At 49.9% G+C, this 21,851-nt stretch overlaps 1 protein-coding gene across 3 annotated transcripts; it reads left to right on the forward strand.

Annotated features, from left to right (window-relative positions):
- Positions 1–570: 570 nt before the first annotated feature.
- TRAPPC3 (trafficking protein particle complex subunit 3) lies at positions 571–16,578 on the forward strand. Of its 3 annotated transcripts, none has more exons than XM_060140560.1 (5): positions 571–781; positions 13,650–13,747; positions 13,992–14,091; positions 15,168–15,350; positions 15,818–16,578. In XM_060140560.1, the coding sequence occupies exons 1-5, from the start codon at positions 728–730 to the stop codon at positions 15,935–15,937; spliced, it is 555 nt and encodes a 184-aa protein (XP_059996543.1). In that variant the 5' UTR covers positions 571–727; the 3' UTR covers positions 15,938–16,578. The 3 variants fall into 3 exon arrangements, with proteins under 3 accessions (XP_059996543.1, XP_059996544.1, XP_059996545.1); XM_060140561.1 differs by lacking the exon at positions 571–781 and adding an exon at positions 5,612–5,786; XM_060140562.1 differs by lacking the exon at positions 571–781 and adding an exon at positions 9,275–9,420.
- Positions 16,579–21,851: the final 5,273 nt, after the last annotated feature.

Consider the following 21,851-nt stretch of genomic DNA (forward strand, 5'->3'; position numbering starts at 1 on the left):
CGCCGCTGCGCGAGGCGACTATGTAGGGAGCGCTCTGGTGACTCACCCGCTGCTAGGACTGGGGGGAGCAGGGGGGGAGCCGGGTTGGAAGCCCCCAATCCCACCCTGGAGCCTGGAAGCTCCGGCTCTGGGGCCTTGGCGGCAGCTTCAAGTCCTCATTCTCTCCCAAACCCACCTCAAACAAAATCCTCCCGGGGGACGTCGGGAGACCTGAAGGAGGGTCGCAAGGAGACCCCTAAAAGGGCTATGCTTTCTCTCCCCTGGTGATGGCTGGGGTGGCGAGAGGCCCGGCCCGGGAGCCTTGCTGCCGCCCTTCCTCCATCATCCTACGGTTGGTGTCTTCCCTGCTCCTCTGGGGTAATTACAGGCCTGCACCACCGCTTTACCCAAGTCTCTAATCTGCTGGGTCTCTCCCGGCTCCAAACTGGGTGGTCCTGACCCTGAACCTTCCCCAGCCCCTTCAGACGACCCCTTCCAGCTCCCCGGAAGGATTTTCTCCCCTGTGTCCTGTCGAAAGAGTGAGTGAGTCCCTTCTGATTCCCCTTCCCCAAGAAGTCCTGCTTCCCAGCACGGGGGAGTGGATCCCCGAATCCCCTTTTTAGTGCCAGCTGAGGTGGGGCCTCATGCCAAGTCGGGCCCAGCCTGGGCAGAGAGGCGGAAGCTTGCTGGGAAGGTGGATCGATGACGACGCTTGCTGCAGGGACTGACTGAAGGGTGGAAGGAGCAGATGCAGCTGGGCCCTGCGCACCCAATCCCTGCCCTTTGTCCTGACCTCCAGAAGGTCAGTTGTCTAGTTCTCCATTGCCCAGAGATTAGGCCCAGCGATATGTTGTCCTCCTGCCCCCCTTTCCTGCCAGTGTCTCCTTCCTTTGAGCAGCTCCAGAGAGCAGTCATTTCAAGGGGGAGGGTTGGGAACAAAAGGTTCTGGATCTCAGGCAACCTGGGAGCAGACTGTCCTGGGAGGAGTGAGTAGATGGGGGACTGAACCCTCTTCGAGGGCCAGGGAGGGAATACTACCTTGCCCAGTCCAAAAACATTAGAAAAGGATGATGCTAGAAGGTCTGCAACTGGAGCTGGTAACCTTAAGCTACTGTCTTAACTTTTCTGAAACCCAGTTAACTCACCTATAAAATCAGGAAAATAATAATACCACGAGGTATCATGGGGTCGCTGTAAAGGTTAAATAAGGCAACACAGATGAAGTGCTTAGCACAGAGCCTGGCATATAGGAAGTGCTTAACAAATATGATGATGATGATGGGCATTCAAAAGTAAATGCAGGGCCTTCCCTGGTGGCGCAGTGGTTGAGAGTCTGCCTGCTAATGCAGGGGACACGGGTTCGAGCCCTGGTCTGGGAGGATCCCGCATGCCGCGGAGCAACTAGCCCCGTGAGCCACAACTACTGAGCCTGCGCGTCTGGAGCCTGTGCTCCGCAATGAGAGGCCGCGATAGTGAGAGGCCCGCGCACCACGATGAAGAGTGGCCCCCGCTTGCCACAACTAGAGAAAGCCCTCTCACAGAAACGAAGACCCAACACAGCAAAAATAAATAAATTAATAAACTCCTCCCCCCCCCAAAAAAAGTAAAAGATTAGGATGAGGATCAGATCCCCCATCTTTGTTGTCAGCCATCCCATCTGCAGGGTGAGGGGACCATGTGGATGGTAGAGTCCAGCACTGTCCTTTGTGAGGTCAGAGACCTCAGGTCCTGCATCTTCCAGAGCTGACCGGGCCCACACTGAGCCAGGTAGTGACTAGACTCAGAATTCATGAACAGAACCCAGTAGGGGAGAGCCATCTGGGATGGTTCTTCCCCACCCCCATGCACAATCTTGAGGATACAGTAGGGACAAAGACATATATTGGTGGGAATAGTGAGATACCCTCTATAGCTAGAGCTCAAGAATAGTAGAGGGGGAACATGCCACGGAGCAACTAAGCCCATGTGCTACAACTATTGAGCCTGCACTCTAGAGCCCATGAGCTACAACTACTGAGCCTGCGTGCCACAACTACTGAAGCCCACGTGCCTAGAGCCTGTGCTCCACAAGAGAAGCCACTGCAATGAGAAGCCCGTGCACCGCAACGAAGAGTAGCCCCCACTCGCCACAACTAGACAAAGCCCACGCACAGCAACAAAGACCCAACACAGCCAAAACTAACTAACTCACTAAATAAATAAATAGAAAAAAAAATAGTAGAGGGGGAAGTGGTAGCTGAAGATGAAGAGATAGGCCAGGGATGGCCTATATAGGAGGATTTGAATGCCAGTTGGCATCATGATCTACGCTATAGAGATATTAGGGAGCTGTTGAAGGTTCTTCAGAAGGAGAAGAGTGAGCAGTGCTTTAGAACTGGAAATCCTCCATCATGTCTAATGATCTAGGATTGACTTTGAGGAGCCCCCTGCAAAGAGACAGCATATGGTATTAGCCTACTCGGTGGTTCTCAACAGAGGCAATTTTGCTCCCCAGGGGATATTTGGCAATGTTTAGAGGCCTCTGTGGTAGTCACAACTAGGGGTGTTACTGGCATCTAGTACTTAGACACCAGGAATGTTGTTGAACATCTTGCAACGCACAAGACCACCTCCTGAACAAAGAATCATCCGGCCCAAAATGTCAATGCTGCCAAGATTGAGGAGCCCTTCCCTAGACTGAGGGTGGAGACACCTGCACCTACCTCCTCGCAAAATGCTGGTGGTGGGGACATCTGGGAGTTAGACAACTTGATGGGCAGTTCTCCTGGCCAGCCCCAGGAGGCTTCCTGCACAGCGAGTCCTGGGAAGGTGACTGAGGGGAGCCAGGAGAGCACCGATGTCCTGTGATTGATGCAGTCGGAGTAGGCATATGGACTGGGCTCCTCTTCGTTTGCCCGCTAATTGACCAGGATCCTTGGTGGATCCCAGGCCCCGGCAACTGATGGGGTTTAGAGTGGGTGTCTGTGAGTTTGGGGCTGAGTGAAAGTGCTCCATGTAGCCCTCCACGTATTAGACATCGCAGAGAAGGAGCAAGCAGGGCACTTGCAACATCACAGGGGTCTGAGAATGTCTTGCCCTCTTCAGTGAGGGGCTGGGAACTCTGTGACCTCCCTTGTTCCTCCCCCACGGCCCAGGGCAGTCCCCTCCCCACTCCACGGAAACAGGCTTGAATGAGCTGTTAGTTTCACCATGAGGCTGGGCTGGGGCTAGGAGACAGGACACTGGATGGAAATCAGATACATGTTCTCTTCCTGATCCCCCTAGGGGCAGAGCAGGAGCAGGAGCATTTACAACCTCCTAGGTTTGGTGGGGCAGGATCCAAGATGAACCTGATGGAGAGGTGAAGGAAATCACTGGGAGATTTGACCAAAGCCCTGGAGGCTGTCTCCACTCCCACACAAGTAGGAAGTAGGAGGGGCCTCATGGTGGGGGCGGCTTGAGAGAACATATATCAGATTCTGACTCCCACCCTACACCCAAGGCGCTGCAGCAAGAAGGGGTCTCTAACACAGACCACTCTGCTGGGAAGCTGTATCCTTCAGGGCCCACCCTCTGGGGTTGGGGGTGGAGAATGTCCTCGAGGACAAAGTTGACACCAGCTGCAAAAAGGCCTCCCTCCCTTCAGCTCTTGCAGAGGGGAAGTAACAGAGAGGGATTGGAGGGGGAGGAGCTCAGATCCAGGACTAAAGAGGTTCAATCTTTTGGGTTCTTGAGAAGGGGTGGCTAGAGTCCCTGCTAGGGATGGGAAGCTGTCCCTGCTGCATTCTTTTCCTGGGAGAAGGAGATGAGGGTGGGGAGGGGGTGCCTGGTGTTCTTAAATGTCCTGGCCCCAGGGGTGACGGAGAGGGATCGGGAGCTGGGAATGAGAGCCCTTGAAGAAGTCGCTAAGGAGCCAGGAGGAGACCCTCTAGATTAGCCTGAGGTGGACTCCACCCCCACCCCTCAATTCAGTACTGGTGACTTTCCAAGGAGGAGTCCCAAAGAGAAAGAGGAATTCCAAAAGGAGGAATCACAGGCAGAGAGAGGAAAAATCTCAGAGGTTATAAGATGGGCGGGGAGAGGCTCCGCCTTCAGTCTCTCCAGACCCACCCTGCCTGACAGCAGGCTGGGTGGGGTGGAGCGCTGGCTGTGACTGTGACTCAGGTTTCTGTGGGCAGCCAAGGGCAGCCGGCAGGGAGGAGCCCAGACCAACAGACAGGCCAGCCAACTGCAGCTTTCACCTCAGTTGTCCTTTCTCCTGGGAATGCAGGAGGTTCTTCTCTAGCTTTGCTGGCCTCCAAGGGCTAGCCCACCCCTGCTTCCTCATCCTCACCCCCAGCCGACCCTCGTCTTCCTTCCCAGAACCCTCAGCCAAGGCACTGACACAGGAGGGAGAGTCAAAGGTCACTGCCTCTAGGAAGGCCCCAGAATGTCTGTGCCACAGGGAGAAGAGTATAATAATGATTGATCCTGCACGGGAGGGACAGACTGGGGGAATCTTGGGTGCTGGCTTTCAGGCTGAGCAGCCTGCTGCCCAACCCCCCCACCCCCCCAGCCAGGATAGCCAGGATGGCTCACGTCTGGGCAAGCTGGTTGTCATGGTGAAGGCTAGGGGCTAGAATGGAGCTGCCGCAGAGTCAGGCTCTCCTAAGTGAGGAGAGGGTGCTCAGGGACTCCCAGCCAAGCCCCCTCAGCATTGACCAGCCAGGGAGGGATGGCTGGGGCTGCAACCAAAGAGCTATAGCCAGGGACTGACTGTAGGACTTCCCCTTGGTGATGGGTGAGGGTGCGGCCAGCACATTCCCCTGGTATTTCTGGGGCCTGTTTGCTGGGCTGAGTTTTTAGAGAGTGGCTGGAAGAAAGGGAATGCACATTTACTTTGTGCCAAGTGCCTGCATACATATCTCACCAATCTTCACAACAACTGGGAGAGATCCAGCAATTTGCCTAAAATGGCAAAGCTGGGATTGAAATCCAAGACTGACTGCTACAAACACCGGTGATCTTTCTTTTCTGGGAACCAGGCTGTGTACTTGTTCTAGGGGAGGGAGAGGGAGAAAGTGACCTGAACTTTATCAGCCTGGATATTTCATCAGGAGGCCACAGTGGTAGGATGCAGGCGCTGGCTGCGTTTGGGGTTTAGAGGCAGATGACAGTTTGAAGAGAAAGCCACTGATGAAATGCCTGGCACATAGTAGGTGGTCATTGAATATTTTTGTAAAGAAGAAGCCAGATCTGTGTATGAGCCATGGCCAGTTTTCTGGGACATCCTGGGAGGTTCTGGCTCTGAATTAAAGCAACAGCGCAAGAAGCTAGTTTGAAAGAGGGACTTTCCAAGACCATCCCCGGCGAGAGAGGAATTTGCGGAGCATCACTGAGTGGAGATGGGGGAGTGGAGGGGTTGGGGTGGTGGGGAGGAAAGGGAAGTGTGTGGATGATACAGGATTACAGCAAGCTGCGGACGCCACCCAGCGGCCATAACGCAGCCCACGGGGAAGCCAGGCTCCAAGAGTCCGCTGTGCGCGGAGCACTCTGGGAGTTGTAGTCCTGCTACATTAAGGTGCTGCCAGTGGCGCTGTTGGGTGTTGTAGTCCGACGTTTCCTGGGCGGGAATTACCCTCGTTGGCCGGACCACGAGTCCCGTGGTGCCCCGCGGCAGGCCGCGCAGGCGCGGTGAGTCGGTGCCGGTCAATCCCGAATGCTGTGGGGCCGCTAACTGGGTCCAGCGGTGTTAGAAGGGGTCACCGAGTGGGTCTGTGTTGTGGTGGGGTAAGGCGGCCAGCACCATGTCGAGGCAGGCGAACCGTGGCACCGAGAGCAAGAAAATGGTAACCGGAGCGTGTGACCTCGGCGGGCGGGGCGGAATGGAGGTGTTCTGGGGAAGGGGCCCGGCGCGGGGCGCGAGTCGCAACTGAGAAAGCTCCTTCTGCTAGCGCTGGGAGGGGGTGGTTCCGCTGGAAGGAAGGAGGAGGCTCCTTGGTGGGTCGAGAGCGGAGAATCGCTCCGGGGTGGTCCCGGGTGTGAGGCAGGTTGGAGGGCCCCTGGAGTAGCTCGGAGACCCCTCCCCCGAGTGCAGTTGGGTGCAAGACCAACAACGACGGCGGCAATAACAGTAACTCCCACTCTCTTACTGTGTGTTAGATACTGGGCCTGGCATTTTACGTCCGTTATCATTTAATCCGCAAAATAACTCTCAGGTGGATAATGTTATCGCCATTTTAAAGCTCAGAGAGGTTGCATACTGGCCCAGATTTACAGCTAGGAAGAGTTAGGATCTGATGAACCCATGTCTCTCTGACCCCAAAGCTAATGCTTCAGACTACTAGACCATAATGTCTCTCACACTCAGCTACTGGTTTTGCCAGAAAGCAAGTGTAAGGGGTGGGCCAGAGTAGGGAGTAAGTGCTCTTCCTCTGGCGAATGGCGGGCAGGCTCCCTCCTTGTCCTGGGAATAGTGGGACACCATCTAGTCCTATGAAGTTTGGCTGCAGATGGGGGCTGGGCCTGGAAAGTAACGTGGTTGATGTTTTTATCCAAACTGAGGGGACTTCTTGACAGGTGTTCCTTTTCTTTGGCATATTCTTATTTCCTCCAGAATTGCCCGTTTGTCTTTGTTTTCCAGTTTACAGACTGAGTTATTGAAGGTTGCATGCAGGGCAGACCAGGGACCTTTTGTTGACACTCAGCTCTAGAAGGGATGACTAAACTTCCCTCACACCTTTGCATCTTATACCAGGAACAGCCACCAAAAATGGGCAGCAGGAGGCCCTATTACTCCAGAGTAGTACTGTACTTTTTCTCTCAGATCCCTTTTGAGAAGTTGATGAGAGCTGTGGATCTTCTCGCAGAAATAGTAAATAGACAAACATATACAGAGACATTTACTTACATTTGGGGAGGATTTGTGGGCCTGCGAAGATACTCTGTGAATTCCTGTTTTGGAGGAAATACTGAGTTAAAAAGAAAAAGGAGAGAATATTTTGCTAGGCAACAATGTCATGTAGGGGAAAAAGCATGGATATCGGTTGGAATTCTCATTGGTCCTCAATTTCCTTATCTATGAAATGGGGACAATAATACCTCCCTAGAATTAAGTGAGGTAGTGTAAAATGAATGGGGCATGGTAAATGTTTGCTTTCCCCTCCTTTTCCTATGACATGAATGGATATGAGAAGTCTTCCTGTTTAGTTTTCATATCTAGCTCTATTTTGTACCCTTTTTTTAAAACCTGAAACCAATATTGAAACTTTTTTTTTTAATTTTATTTAATTTTTATTTTTGGCTGCATTGGGTCTTCGTTGCTGTGTACTGGCTCTCTCTGGTTGTGTCGAGCAGGGGCTACTCTTCATTGTGGTGCACGGGCCTCTCATTGCAGTGGCCTCTCTTGCTGTGGAGCACGGGCTCTAAGAGCACGAGCTTCAGTAGTTGTAGCATGCGGGGTCAGTAGTTGTGGCACACGGGCTTAGTTGCTCCGCGGCATGTGGGATCTTCCCGGGCCAGGGCTCGAACCCGTGTCCCCTGCATTGGCAGGTGGATTCTTAACCACTGCGCCACCAGGGAAGCCCCAATATTGAAACTTTTAATACCATTTTAGCAGGAACCTTTCAGTCTCCACACACACCCCTCCCCCCCCAGCCCTCAGTATTCACTCAGTTTTGGTGAAGTGAGGGAATTAGGGAGGGGCAGCAGCGCATTCAGGCCTCAAAGCTTTTGCTACTGCTGTAGTCTCTGCTTCGAACTTCTTTCCCCAGAGACTAGCTAGCTACTCCTCACCTCATTCAATTACTCAGATATCTTCTTCTCAAAGAGGGCTTTCCTGACCACCTGACTAGTTCTCTATCCTCTTACTCTACTCTGTTTCTCTTCAAGCACTGTCTATTTCATTTAAAATATTTCATTGTAGATTCTATACTTACTTGTTTATTTTCAGTCTCCCCCATGAGAATGTAAACTCCATGAGGGCAGGGGTTGGTTTGTTCACTGCTCCAGTCCCAGCACCTAGAATGATGCTTGGCACTAGGCAATCTATATTGAATGAATGACGTGAAGGTTTGGTGCATCCTGTCATTCAATTCCTATTGGTACCCACTCGAGGCGTGTCACATGATCCTCTTTGTAGCCACCTGGTTCTGACATGCTCCCCTTTCCTCTCTGCCTTTGGAGTCTCCCCCTCTAGCAGCCCACTTCCCAATCAGCCCAACCTTCTGCTAAGTGCTGCGTTCCCAGGTAAGCCTTCCAAAACTTAAATGGTTAATATGCCCAAGTAATTAGATCTCTGCCTTTTGTCTGTGTAAACAGAAACAGCCCATTTGTCTAGCAAACTTTTCCTGAGTCCCAGCTCTGTGCAAAGCATTGTGGGAAATGCAGAGATGAAGTCCTAGTCCCTAACCTTGAGAAGCACATACTCTATGAGAGAGGTGGAAAAATACACAACACAGAAGTATGGTACTGCCTGGGCTTGAGTCCTGGCTTCACTGCTTACTTATGTGGCCTTGACCAAGTGTCTTCATTGTTTTGTTTTTTTTGCGGTATGCGAGCCTCTCACTGTTGTGGCCTCTCCCATTGTGGAGCACAGGCTCTGGACGTGCAGGCTCAGTGGCCATGGCTCACGGGCCCAGCTGCTCCACGGCATGTGGGATCTTCCCGGACCGGGGCACGAACCCGTGTCCCCTGCATTGGCAGGCGGACTCTCAACCACTGTGCCACCAGCGAAGCCCTCTTCATTGTTTTAAGCATCAGTTTCACCATCTTTATTTATTTATTTTCGGCCACACCAAGCAGCTTGCGGGATCTCAGTTCCCTGACCAGGGATTGAACCTGGGCCATGGCAGTGAAAGCCTGGAATCCCAACTGTTAGGCCACTAGGAAACTCCCACTAAAAAGGTAATAATAGTATAATAAGGTTGTTCTGAGGATGAACTGAGGTATCGCATGTAAAGCTACCAGTGTGATAGAGCACCTGAGAACACAGTTGACACTCAGTAAATGTCAGCTAGCAAGCCTTTTCTCTTTTCTGCCGTGCTTGTCGGATCCTGGTTCTCCAACCAGGGACCGAACCTGTGCCCCCTGCAGTGCAAGCACAGAGTCCTAACCACTGGACCGCCAGGGAATTCGCAGCATCCTTTTTGTTTTAATTGAAGTATAGTTTATCTACAACACTATGTTAGTTCCATGTGCACAACATAGTGACTCGATATTACTGTACACTGCAAAATGGTCACCATACAAGCGTCCTTATTAGTAAAGATATTAACCTTTGTGTGTTTAGGCCTGCCCTTCTTTTGTGTTGTGGCTCTAATCTCCAGAGCTCAGGTGAGTTACTACTTGAGTAGCAGCACTCAGAATCTCCATGACAGGAGGCTGGAGAGTGACAAAAGAGGGATGGACTGAGTCCTGTTACTGACCTTCCTTCCCCCGCTGCTGGGGAGCAGTCACACTGGATTATTTGTGTTGACAAAAATAGTAAGTATGACTGTTAATAAGTATCTTGGAGCATTAGCTCAAAAGATCAGCCCCTTAAGGAGTTTTGATGTTTTGTTTGGGGCGCTGACTGCAAGCTGCCTGAAAGCCGTGCGGTAGCTTACCTGAGTGTAGGGCTTGGCTTACCTACCCTGCTCAGGTTGTACCTGAAGCACTTGGCTTTGCCAGTGTGAAACCACTCTTGTGGTTTCTTGGTCTGCAAAGCATCCTTAAGTCCAGGATCTCATTAGACCCTCCTTCCAACCCTGTGATTGGCATGACATATTTCACTGTTACTGTTTTTGTTGGAGAAGATTGAAGTTTAGCAAAGTGAAGTGACTTAGGTAAAGTCTCACAACTAGTGACAAGTCCATACTCAGAACCAGGTCTTCTGACTATAAACCGAGCATCCTTCTATATGCCTTACTAATTGTTTTAAAGTTCTTTATAGCGATTCAGAATCTCCCTCTTTGAACCTAGTTCAGGGTGCTTTCTGGCACCACGCCACAGGGAACCAGTTTAAGGCCAAAAATAACAGTATCTACTTTTATTTATTTTTTTGGCGAGCAGTATGTGGGATCGAACCCGTGCCCCCTGCCTTGGAAGCGCGGAGTCTTAACCACTCCAGGGAAGTCAGGGAAGTCCCACAGTATCTATTTCTTGAGTAGGTGCTGTGCAGCAGGTACTCTACACATATTATCTCATTGATAACCCTGAAGGGCAGATAATACTATCGCCATTGTGCAGATGGGAAAAGCTGATGTTCAGGGAGATTAAGCAGTGGCTTAGGATGACATACCTTTTTTTTTGGACATAATAACTTACAGGACGGTGCTCAACTCCAAGAAGACTGAGTCTCAGTTACTTAACCTATCTCCTGTAAAATGGGGATAAATAATGTTTGTTTTGCTAACCTCTCATGGTTGTTATAAAGCTCAATAAGTATCTGTGAAGACACTCTGAAAGTTTTATAATTGTTAGTGATCATTATTATTAAACATAATTAAAGCAGTCTGAAAGTAGAAGTTTTGCAGAAGAGATTCATGTTTCTGTTGGAAGAATGTGCTTATGTTCAGTGAAGAAATGGGACTGATTGAATTGGTTGACCTTTAAGGTCCCATGGAACCTTAAGTTATAAGGGTCTTCAGACTCTGCAACCACTTGTTAGTTTTCTGACTTCCTCTTCTGTTCTTTCTTGTGTTTACTACTATCTAATCACACTGGTCTCCTAGCTGTTTCTCACTCATGTCAGACATACTCCCACCTCAGGGCCTTACACTTACTGCCTCAAATTTTTTCACCCAGATACCCTTACTACCTTCAGTTCTTTGCACAAATATCATCTTAATGAGGCCTTCTCTGACTACCCTATCTAAAACTGAACCCCCCTACACACATACATACAGGTAAACATAAATCTCCTTTTGTGCTTATTTTCCTCCATAGCACTTTTCACCATCTGGCAAACCATTTATTTTATTTATTCAGTTTATTACCTCTTTCCCTCCTGTTAGGTAGTTCCTGGTACATAGTAAACTTTGAATGAATGATTTTTTCTATACCACAGCTCATTCCTATTTTTGAAGTCTGAAGACCTTTAAGTTGTGTATTTATGTCATGCACTATTCCATATAGGCTTGGTTCATAACTGAAGATGGAGATAGACTTACAAATTAAGAGAGGGTGTGGAGAACCTGCATCAGGGACCCTATTCCCAGATCCCAGGCATATTGATTCTGTGACCACCGACAGATCTGTTTAGGACCTTGATTTTTCTTATTGGTAACCTGGGAGCTGCTGCTGTATAAAATGCTTGGTAACATCGTGATATGCATGTTACTCGGCATCATGGTGGGCTGAGGCTCTTGGAGTCTCCGTCCAAGGACTCATTAATAATGGAAGAAAAGATCTCCTGATTTAATGCCGTGGTGCCAACTCTGTGGACTGGTTACTGCTGGATTGTCTGCATCCATTCATGCCTAAGCCATTCTAGTGCCAAACCCTTAACTTTACTAAAAATTATTCTCCTCCTTCATAGCTTCCCTTTAATTGCCATATTTGGTATATGGTCTCTTGGAGACATCCTGATCTGTTTTAGTTGAATTCAAAGAGCTTACTTATTCTGAAACTGATTCTCTTTGACTTCCTGGTACAGTACCTTTTATTTGTTTGTTTTTTAGGGAAGGTTATTAATATTGCAGTTGTGGGGAACAGTGGACAGAATGAACTTTGGCTTAGAAACTCCTGGTTTTCATCCCCCCAAGTTACTTTTGTCAATAGTTAGCTGTCTCTTGGGGACTTCCCTGGTGGTCTGAATCCGCCTTCCCAGCGGTTAAGAATCCGCCTTCCAATGCAGGGGACGTGGGTTCAATCCCTGGTTGGGGAACTACGATCCTACATGCTGTGGGACAGCTAAGCCCACATGCTGCAACTACTGAGCCTGAGCGCCACAAGTAGAGAGAAGCCTGTCTGCCGCAATGAAACATCCCACGTGACGCAGCCAAAAATAAATAAATAAATATTTAAAAAATAAAAATAATAATTATCTGTCCTTGGTCAAATTACTGAACCATTCTGAGGCTCAGTTTCCTCATCTCTAAAATGAGATTAGTTTCTGCTCTTTCTGCTTTACAGAGTTATTGTGGGGTGAAAAATGAGATAATGAAAAATAGAATGTATGTAAGCAAAAGGCATTCACATTATTATTCTTTTTTAAAAAATTTTATTTATTTTTGGCTGCGTTGGGTCTTCATTGCTGCACGCGGGCTTTCTCTAGTTGTGGCGAGCGGGGGCTACTCTTCATTGTGGCGCGTGGGCTTCTCATTGCAGTGGCTTCTCTTGTTGTGGAGCACAGGCTCTAGGTGCACAGGCTTCAGTAGTTGTGGCACGTGGGTTCAGTAGTTGTGGCTTGTGGGCTCTAGAGCACAGGCTCAGTAGTTACGGTGTATGGGCTTAGTTGCTCCGCGGCATGTGGGATCTTCCCCAGACCAGGCTCAAACCTGTGACCCCTGCATTGGCAAGCGGATTCTTAACCACTGTGCCACCAGGGAAGTCCCTCACATTATTATTCTTGCAGTGACCTCCTCACCAGGCCATGGGGATGAGGTGAGGAGCATTGGGCCGTGGGAGCCTGAGCCTTAATGTTAGTTGTACTTTCTTCCCCCGAAGACTTGCAGACGGAGAGGTGCTCTGCTCCAAGTCTGACAAGCCTCCATTCAGAAAGGACTGGTTGGGGCTTCCCTGGTGGCGCAGTGGTTGAGAGTCCGCCTGCCGATGCAGGGGACACGGGTTCGTGCCCCGGTCCGGGAAGATCCCACACGCCACGGAGCGGCTGAGCCTGTGAGCCATGGCCACTGAGCCTGCACTTCCGGAGCCTGTGCTCCACAACGGGAGAGGCCACAACAGTGAGAGGCCCGCGTACCAGTACCACAAAAAAAAAAAAAAAGAAAGAAAGAAAGGACTGGTTGGGTAGCAATCTTGATTTTTCAGCCATGTTTCTGTATGAGTACATTGATCCAAATGTGCTGCTAACACGTTTCTCACTTTAACTCCGATAATAACTTTCCCCCAACCTGCTGCTTTTATTCTGTAGTCTTGGTATTTGCTGTTCCTTTCACCTTCCACATCTCTCTGTTTTTTGGTAAGTAGGTGACAGGATTCTTTATCTGGGAGTTTCTGTGCTTTCAACTGTGGTTGTAATAGAAACCAGTCCAGGTCAGTATTGTGTTCCAGGTACACAAAAGATTGTGTTCCTTTCAGAGTTATCCCTTTCCTGCAAACACTTTAGCTATGTGTCAAGAGAAACATTATTTTTTCCCATGTTGGTGACTTAGAGGGTTATCATTAGTGCAGTGGACTTCATCTGGTGCTTCCTTCCTTCCCCCTGGGACCTCTGCTGCTCCTGGATGGGGCCTTGGGAGTGCAGTTAGGCTTGGCAGCTGTGGTGGGACCCTGGGTCAGCAGAAGTCCACCTTGGTGTGTTGGAAGGGTGACTGCTCAGTGCGTGAGGTGCCTTTCACAGCCTGTTTTTTAGTGGGTCTAGTTTCAGCCCTGACACGTTGACCCTAGGGAGCTAAATTCTTTGGCTACTCCACAGGGGGTGATGGTCTTTCCCACCAGACACGAGTAACCTTCCTTTGAATTCTGACAGTTGCATTGAGGCCCATCCAGACTCTCACCAAACTTGCTTTTCTGTGTGGCTTGGTCCTGACTGCCTTTTGAATCTCTTTTAGAGCTCTGAGCTCTTCACCCTGACCTATGGGGCTCTAGTCACCCAGCTGTGCAAGGACTATGAAAATGATGAAGATGTGAATAAACAGCTGGACAAAATGTGAGTGAGCTCCTCTGTGGGAGAGTCAGTAACGGGACTCCTGAGTGCACCAAATCTACGTGGTCCCTTAGGGCCCAGAACAGGGTTCACTCTCGTTACCAACACTTTGGGTACAGTTTCCACTGCTTATTTATTGGGGTGTTTTGGGATTGTCCTAGTTTTCCCTTTACCACCAACAGCCTTATGTTCAGACATAAGACATTCAGACCGCATAATATAGTCTGTTCTCTCATTTCTTTCCCAGGGGCTATAACATTGGAGTCCGACTGATTGAAGATTTCTTGGCACGGTCAAATGTCGGGAGGTGCCATGACTTCCGGGAAACTGCAGATGTCATTGCCAAGGTCATTATCCTGGGCCACCTGGCCGTACCGAAGGATTGTCATTGGAAGGCACTGCTTACCACTCGCTCCCTTAGAAAGGCCCTTATTATTCCAGAAGAATAGCTAGGCAGCTGTTTGGACCAAAGATGCCTTCCTGGTGGTTTAGGAATAACACAGATTATGAGAAAGGGAAGAATGGTTGGGATCATCCTTGTGGATTAAAGACCCACTAAAATCAAAGCCAGATCTTTTCAACTGTGCAGATATAGCAGAGTAGCATGGGGGTTAAGAATATAGACAGACCTGGCTGTGAGGCATGTGGGATCTTAGCTCCCCGACCAGGGATCAAACCTGTGCCCCCTTCGTTGGAAGGTGAAGTCTTAACCACTGGACTGCCGGGGAAGTATGGTCCACATCCAAAAAAAAAAAAAAAATCTTAGGGGAAAAAAAATAAAGAATACAGACAAACCTGGCTTCAAATTCTGGCTCCAATACTTAGTAGTTCTTAGGTAAGTTATTTTTAACTTCTTTAATTACCAGTTACCTCGTCTTTAAAATGAAGAAAATAAGAGCTACGTCATAGGGCTTCTGTAAGGAGTAAATGAAAAAATGAACATGAGCGTTCAGGTAAAATGAATGCCCTTACTGCAGCATGTATATAGAAAGTGTTTACTATTAATAATATTAGTGTTACATATTATAGGGTTAATAATAAATGATACAACACCTATAGCTTTGTGGTGTTAGAAGAAGGGTTCAGATAGCAGAGAGAGAGGACGGGAAAGTGTGTTGGGACCGCTCTGTGGTTAGATGCTGGTTCAGGGCAGCCACCCCTGTCAGAAGATCAGTGCTCCTTTCCACTAAGAAGTGCAGGTAATCAGCAAGTTGTCACCTAATTGTATGAAGGAGAAGGGTGTGGAATTGTGCACAGTTGCTTTTCCTTTTTGCCTTGAATACCTGAAGCTTCAGTGTCTTGCAGAAGCCACAATTTTTTTCCTGAACCATTTAGTTCCCCTTGCTGGTCCCATCACATCACCTTCCCTGTCGTACAGCCCCTACTACTCTTCCTCATAGTGCCATTGTGTGTTTTTTGACAGGTGGCGTTCAAGATGTACTTGGGCATCACTCCAAGCATCACCAATTGGAGCCCAGCTGGTGACGAATTCTCCCTCATTTTGGAAAATAATCCCTTGGTGGACTTTGTGGAACTTCCTGATAACCACTCGTCCCTTATTTATTCCAATCTCTTGTGTGGGGTGTTGCGAGGAGCCTTGGAGATGGTGAGTGCAGCTCTTTACCTTCTGAGACACCTGAAATGTAGTAAGGTCTTAATAAATGTTTGAACGAATGAATGGGAGAGTGAAAAGAAAGGCTTTTAGCTCACCCCAGTGCTTCGCTGCCTGAGGTGGTGATGCTGCCAAGTGTAGGATCCAAGTTGGAAATCTCCACATGGTGTTGATGCTCCCTGCTAGGCTGGGAGGTGGTGCGCTCAGCCCTCAGAGCCCAGGAACATCTGTTCCCAGATTGGCTTATTTGGTGACAGTTTGATTTGCGAGTGTTCTTTGCTAAGTCTCCCTTATTGGGTGGGGACCACTGCCTTCTGCACAGGAACTGGCAATCTTGTCCATGTGGAAACCAGCCTCCTTGTTTAGGCTACTGTGGATGAGTCAGTTATAGCCCCATCCCTGGTGGTTTCCCAGAGGCTGTGGCTAGGCAGCCGCCCCTTCATTTTTGCACTGTCCCTCAGGTCCAGATGGCTGTGGAGGCCAAATTTGTCCAGGACACCCTGAAAGGAGACGGTGTGACAGAAATCCGGATGAGGTTCATCAGGCGGATTGAGGACAACCTCCCAGCTGGAGAGGAATGACCGTCCCCAGGACTTCAGCGTAGCTGGCAGGAGCCTTGTTGGAGTCAGGAAGCCTCAGTGCTCCCTCTGCCCTCTAGAATTAACTCAGTGACTGTTTAACACGGATGTTATATATTCTTCTAACTTTGTTTCCCTTCTCCATGTTAATAAAGAACAGACTGTGATATAGTCCATTTACCCTACAAGTGTGCACATTCAGGAGGGAAATTCTTTGCTCCCTTTCCCTTCAGAGGGGCTGGATGTAGTCATCCTTGGTTGGACTGGAAAGAGCTCAAACCAGTTTACATTCCTGTTTGAATTTTCCAAAGTAGAACCACTTTGACCCCATTAAGAGGCAAGCCTAGCACATTTGTCCCTGGGTCTTCAGAAAGTCATTGGTGAATGGCCGTAGGGAATCCAGGATTCACTGGGACAGGGGAGGAGAAGCTGGGAGGGGTGGGTCGGATTTGCTAGCTGTAGTGTGACACACTGTAGTGCTTGCCAGGAAAGGGGAACCAGTCATGCCAGAAACGTTGACTTCTGGGAGGCCACCCAGGCCTCTCTTTCCTTCCTGCTGTTTGGAGGCAAGATCTCCTCTTTTTACAGAGGGTCCATCTCTTTTTCTTACAAGTTCTTCAATAAAGACACATTCTTGAGTGAAATCCCAATCATGTCATGTTTTTTCTCTGCTCAGACCTGGGAATTTTGTTACAGTGGCGTGAGGAGACCTGCTAAAAGTTCCTGTGCCCTACCTTGACTTCATCTGGTCTAGGAATGGCTTCTTCCCATGGACCAGAGAGTCTGGGAAACCTGGGAGCAAATGAGGCCCCTTCAGAGTCATTTTTGAGTCTACTGTCTGTAGCAAAATCTAGAAGCAGACCATTATCCCAGACGTGCCTAAAATGGACTATCCTGGGCCCTTGGCCACCAAGTTGGAGGATTTGGCTAGAAAGACCATGTAAACCTTGGTATTGGGGTGCCATTTATTGAGTGCTTACCATGTGTCATCACTGTACCGAGCACTTTGTACGTATCATCTAATTCACAATAATTCCATTTTTAGGAGGAGGGCCCAAGTTGCCCAAGGTCATACAGCTAGTAAGTGGAAAAGCTAGGGTTCAAAGCCCCAGCCAGACTCCAAAGCCCGTGTTCTTAACCGCGATGCCTGGCTCACACGGTGGGAGGGTGGGGGAGCAGGCCTGCGGCTCCCTCTCAGTGTCACAGAGCTTAGGATGGCTTTTGAAGGGAGCGATCAGAGGTCGTCAGGCCATATTTGGTAGCACTGTTCTTGGGGATGGCCTAGGGCCTTGAGGTCTCAGGCTGTTGGGGTGAAACAGAGCCCCAGGCATTCCCTGAGGTTAGTAGGCAGGCCTGAGATGAGGGGAGCATTGTGCTTGAAGTGTGTCTTGGTCATAAAGGTTAGGACAAGGGTCCTGGGGCACCAGAGCACACGGCCTGCCTCCTCCAGCTGGATTAAGCCGCTGAGGAGAGGAAAGATCACTTTTGTGTCCCCGAGTATAGGGATCCCATCCTTCTCTGAGCCTCTTTACCTCCCCCTCCAAGTACAATTGGGGGCCCCAGGGCATGCACCCCATTTTGGTCAACTGTATCCTCAGCGCCCATCAATGCTGGATCCAGTCACACCAGAGTTTGAGTGAATGAAGGAGAGATTAAGGGAACGAAGGCTGGGCCCCAGATGTGGAAAACGTTTGAGTGGTGCCTGGACCCTGCCAAGAAAAGTGAGCTGCACCACCCTTTCCTTCTCTAGGGGGGCCCTTGCCCTTCCTCTCCTCCCAGACCACAACCAACTTCCCAGCAGCTGTTTGTATGGCGTGAGGTTTTGGATATTTCCTTTCCCAGAATTTAACTTGGGCAACGTTACAGGGTCAGCAAGCTGTGGAAACAAAGCCCCCTTGGTGAGTTCTCGCGGTTACAACCCCACAATTGTGTGATGTGCACCCAGGGGCTAAGGGAAGGGAAAGGGCTGAGGGCTGTGAACTATTGGGAACATCACCTCATCCTCTCCCCAGATAAGCCAAACATACAAGGCCCAGCTACCCAACAGCTGGTCCCCCACCCCTGAAGTTAATTAGCTGTAGATTACATATCCCTTTGCTTTACTATGACTGAGGCTGGGACACCACACCCCGCAACCCCCAGGCTAGGCCATTCCCCATTCATGATATATTGGCACAGCCAGCAGGATGGGGCAGGTTTGCCTGGTTGTATGGGAGGACCTGATTAGCCGGGGTGGGGGGTGGGGGGGTGGGAGCGGGGGTTTCCCAAAGAGCCTGGGTGGCTGGAGTAGTCCATGCTGGTGGCCTTTGGACTTGGCGCTGCTTGGGCAGAGCAATAAGGAAAGACCTTGCTCTGCAGCCTTTGGCCACCAGGGGTCTCCAGACCCCCACTGTACTGTCCCAGAGAGTTACTATTGGATCCCTGGTTTTCAGCGTTTGCCAGAAGATGCACCTGATGGAGTAAATCTCGGAGGCTGGTCAGAGCCTGAAAGTGCCCCTTTTCTTTAGTCACAACCATGGGACCTGAGAACAAAGCTCGCATGGCTGCCTGGCTAAGGGCCTGCCTACTGAACCCAGGGCGCGGGAAAGAACACGTTGGCTAAGAAATCACTGGCTTCCATTCACACCCCAAACTCTCATGCTGGCCTCCTGAGTTGGACGAGCTAGCTCTGAGGCCTCGCCTAACCAACCCCCACTTACTTCCTGAGTCGAGACCAGAGCACCAGCCCTGTTCCCCTGATGTAAGAGAGTCCTGTTCCTGCCCCGGACTCGCACCAGTGACATTTCCATATTCAGGTTACACCTTTCTCTGGTGGATTGGCTGCCCCTACGTCTGTACTGGGCATCCAGGTCTGAGAAGGAGGTGGCAAGAGAGGCCCGGGAGCAGAAATTGCGCTAAGTAAAGTTAAAACAGTCTCCTAACAAGCAGTTCATTGTGAATGGCTGGGGGTGGTGGGTGCAGGAAAAGCATCCTCCCGTTCTCCCTCCCGGAGCTTAAGTGCTACCATGTGCTGTTCCCTGGAAGCCAGAGGGCCGGTGGGAGGGGAGGGGAGGGTGGCGGCAGGCGAGGAGCCTCGCTGTTAACCAATCCCCAGCCTTTGATGTAGGGCCAGGCCTGACCCCAGGAAGGCCGCTGGCCACTGCCAGGGGAGCTGTGGGATGCAGCGCATTCTTGGGGGCAATTTACGCTTCTGGCGGCAGGAGAGGAAAGTTTCTACTGTGGGGAAGGGGGTGGGGGGAGGGCGCTGCAGTAGAGTTGAGGGCTTGGGTGTAGTACGAATAATGGAGGGAGCCGAGGCACAGGGCAGCACCCTCCTAACTCAGTCTGGCTCACCTAACCTGCTTGGCTAGAGGCCTCCTCCAGGAAGCATTCTCTGGTGGACCCAGAGCTGGTAAGGGGCAGCACCCTCACCCCCCCCACCCTCCGGGCTCTGGGGGCCTGGACTGTCAGCCATGAGGGCATCAAGGACTGAGCCAGGCTAGAGGAGGGCTGGGAAGATGGTGTGATGAGCGTGACGGCATGTGTGAGTGAGTGCGGACAAATGTTATTCATAGCAACAGCTAATCTTTATTGCAGAGTGACTATTTGCCAGTGCGAGTCTAAGCACTTCACCTGGATTTCTCGTTTAGCACTCACAACAACCCTATCACTGTTCCTATTTTGCAGATAAGAAAACTGAGATACGCAGCTAATGCATAGTATCAATAGACTTAGGACTTGAACCAAAATAGTCCAGTATTGGACACCAAACTCTTATCCAGTACATTCTGTGTTGCATATGTATGTGTGTGTATTTCAGTGGGTGACTGTTTCCTTGTATTCCTTGGGGAGTGTGTCTGTATGTGAATTCTTTCAATTAATGGAAATGTAGCCCTGAGCTGGGGGCTGGGGACATGGAGATGCTGGGAGCTTCTATCTATGGGGAAGCAGCTGAAGCCATGTGTGGTGGTGGGGAGGAGAGGAGAGGTTGAAAGTAAGAGTCAAGGGCAAGTCCCAGCTCTGCACATAACTTATTAGTTACATGACTCTGGACAAAGAATTTGAACTCTGAGCCTCAGTTTTTTCATCTGGAAAATGGGGATAATAATGCCTACTTTGCTGACTGTTTTGAGGATAAAACAAAATGAAGCATGTATATTTCCTGTCATAGGCTGAGTGTTCCCTAACTGGCAGTTACGATGAACTGGCAATCACGATGAACATTAGGGGAATTGTCTTGCAAAATTGCTGTGCGTGGATATGTCAGTGTCTGTGTGCAGATGGAAATTTTGCGAAATCAGGGTCGTGCCTCTATTGTTCATTGCTATATCCCCAAGCGTCTAGCACTACTTTCAGCATAAAGCAGGTGCTCAATAAATTTTTATTCACTATTGGCTGAGTGTAAGAATGGAGTGAGGAGCGCCCATAGAGAGAGGGTTGAGTGAGCAGTGTGGGCTTCCACTGGGACCAGCTACATATTTTTTTTTTAATATGTATTTATTTATTTATTTGGTTGCACCAGATCTTAGTTGCGAAAGGCGGGCTCCTTAGTTGTGGCTCCAGGGCTCCTTAGTTGTGGCATACGAACTCTTAGTTGCGGCATGCACGTGGGATCTAGTTCCCTGACCAGGGATCGAACCTAGGCCCCCTGCACTGGGAGCATGGAGTCTTATTCACTGCGCCACCAGGGAATTATTTTATTGGGCTCAGTGCAAAATGAAAATGCAGAGCCCCTGATTCGAAAATTATTATGAATTTCAAGCTGACCCACGAGAGCATAAAACTAAGCCTACATATTTTATTGGGCTCAGTGCTACATATTTTATTGGGCTCAGTGCAAAATGAAAATGCAGAGCCCCTGATTCGAAAATTATTATGAATTTCAAGCTGACCCACGAGAGCATAAAACTAAGCCCTTCTGAGCTACAGGCCCATGAAGCCAGCCCCGGCCTCTCCTTGCCTTTGAGCATCACCAGCCCCCAGCCCTCCCCCAGCCCAGCTGTTTGGGAGGGAGTCTAAGGAGGCTCCACCCAGGCCTGCCGTGCTTCCCAGGCTGTCTGAGGGAAGGTGAGGAAGGGGAAGGATTGCTCAGTGTGAGCAGGCCAGGGAGGGACTCAGTGACCTGCAGACCTTTCCTCCTGAGCCAGGCCAGGCCTGAAAGCAGTCCTCTGCCCTCCATCCCTCTAGGAGCTCACCCCCCACCCCACCCCGCAAACCACCAAGCAGGCCACTGGGTGGTCTGGGAACATGTGGTCACACTTAGACATTGATTGAAGCAAAATTGTTATAAGATTAGAATATTTAAGGTAACTTTAATTTCCACAGCATTACTGGGATTTTTGAGGATGGGGCTGAGAGATCCTCTGGGGTAGAAGTGAGGAGGACGGTGGGGCCTGCGGGAGGAGTCTTCGTTTCCCTAGTTCTGTAAGAGAGGCCTGTGGCAACTGAAAAGAAAGAAGGAGGGCTAGACGGAGGGAAGGACTTTCCAGGAATTATAGAACCAAGAGTCTATAGTCCCCAAGCAGATATGGAAAGTCAGGGGTGGGCATGCGGGTGTGCAGAATCATCAAGGCCCTGGTGGAGCAGCAGTTCACCAGCACCACGCCCCCTCCCCAGACTATTTGCACACCCTAGGCACACATCTGTGCAAACATCCCTCTCTCCCATCAGCTTGCCAGACAGATGGAAGAGGTGGCAAGAGGAAGGTTCCAGCCAGGACCTCCCCAGGCTCCAGCCTAGGGTGGTTGGAGCCCAGAGTTTTCTCATTGACAGATCAAGAGAGAAATTTAGAAGGAATGGGAGAATCATGGTAACAGTAATAACAATTGCTAACATTTACTGAGTCATTACTATGTGCCAGGCTTGTATTAAACCCTTTATAGTCACTGTTTCTAAGAGGCTCTAGAGCATGGTGGGAAAGGGGAAGACTGGGGAGCCA

Source organism: Lagenorhynchus albirostris, chromosome 2 (assembly GCF_949774975.1).
Source record: "Lagenorhynchus albirostris chromosome 2, mLagAlb1.1, whole genome shotgun sequence".
Taxonomy (NCBI): domain Eukaryota; kingdom Metazoa; phylum Chordata; class Mammalia; order Artiodactyla; family Delphinidae; genus Lagenorhynchus; species Lagenorhynchus albirostris.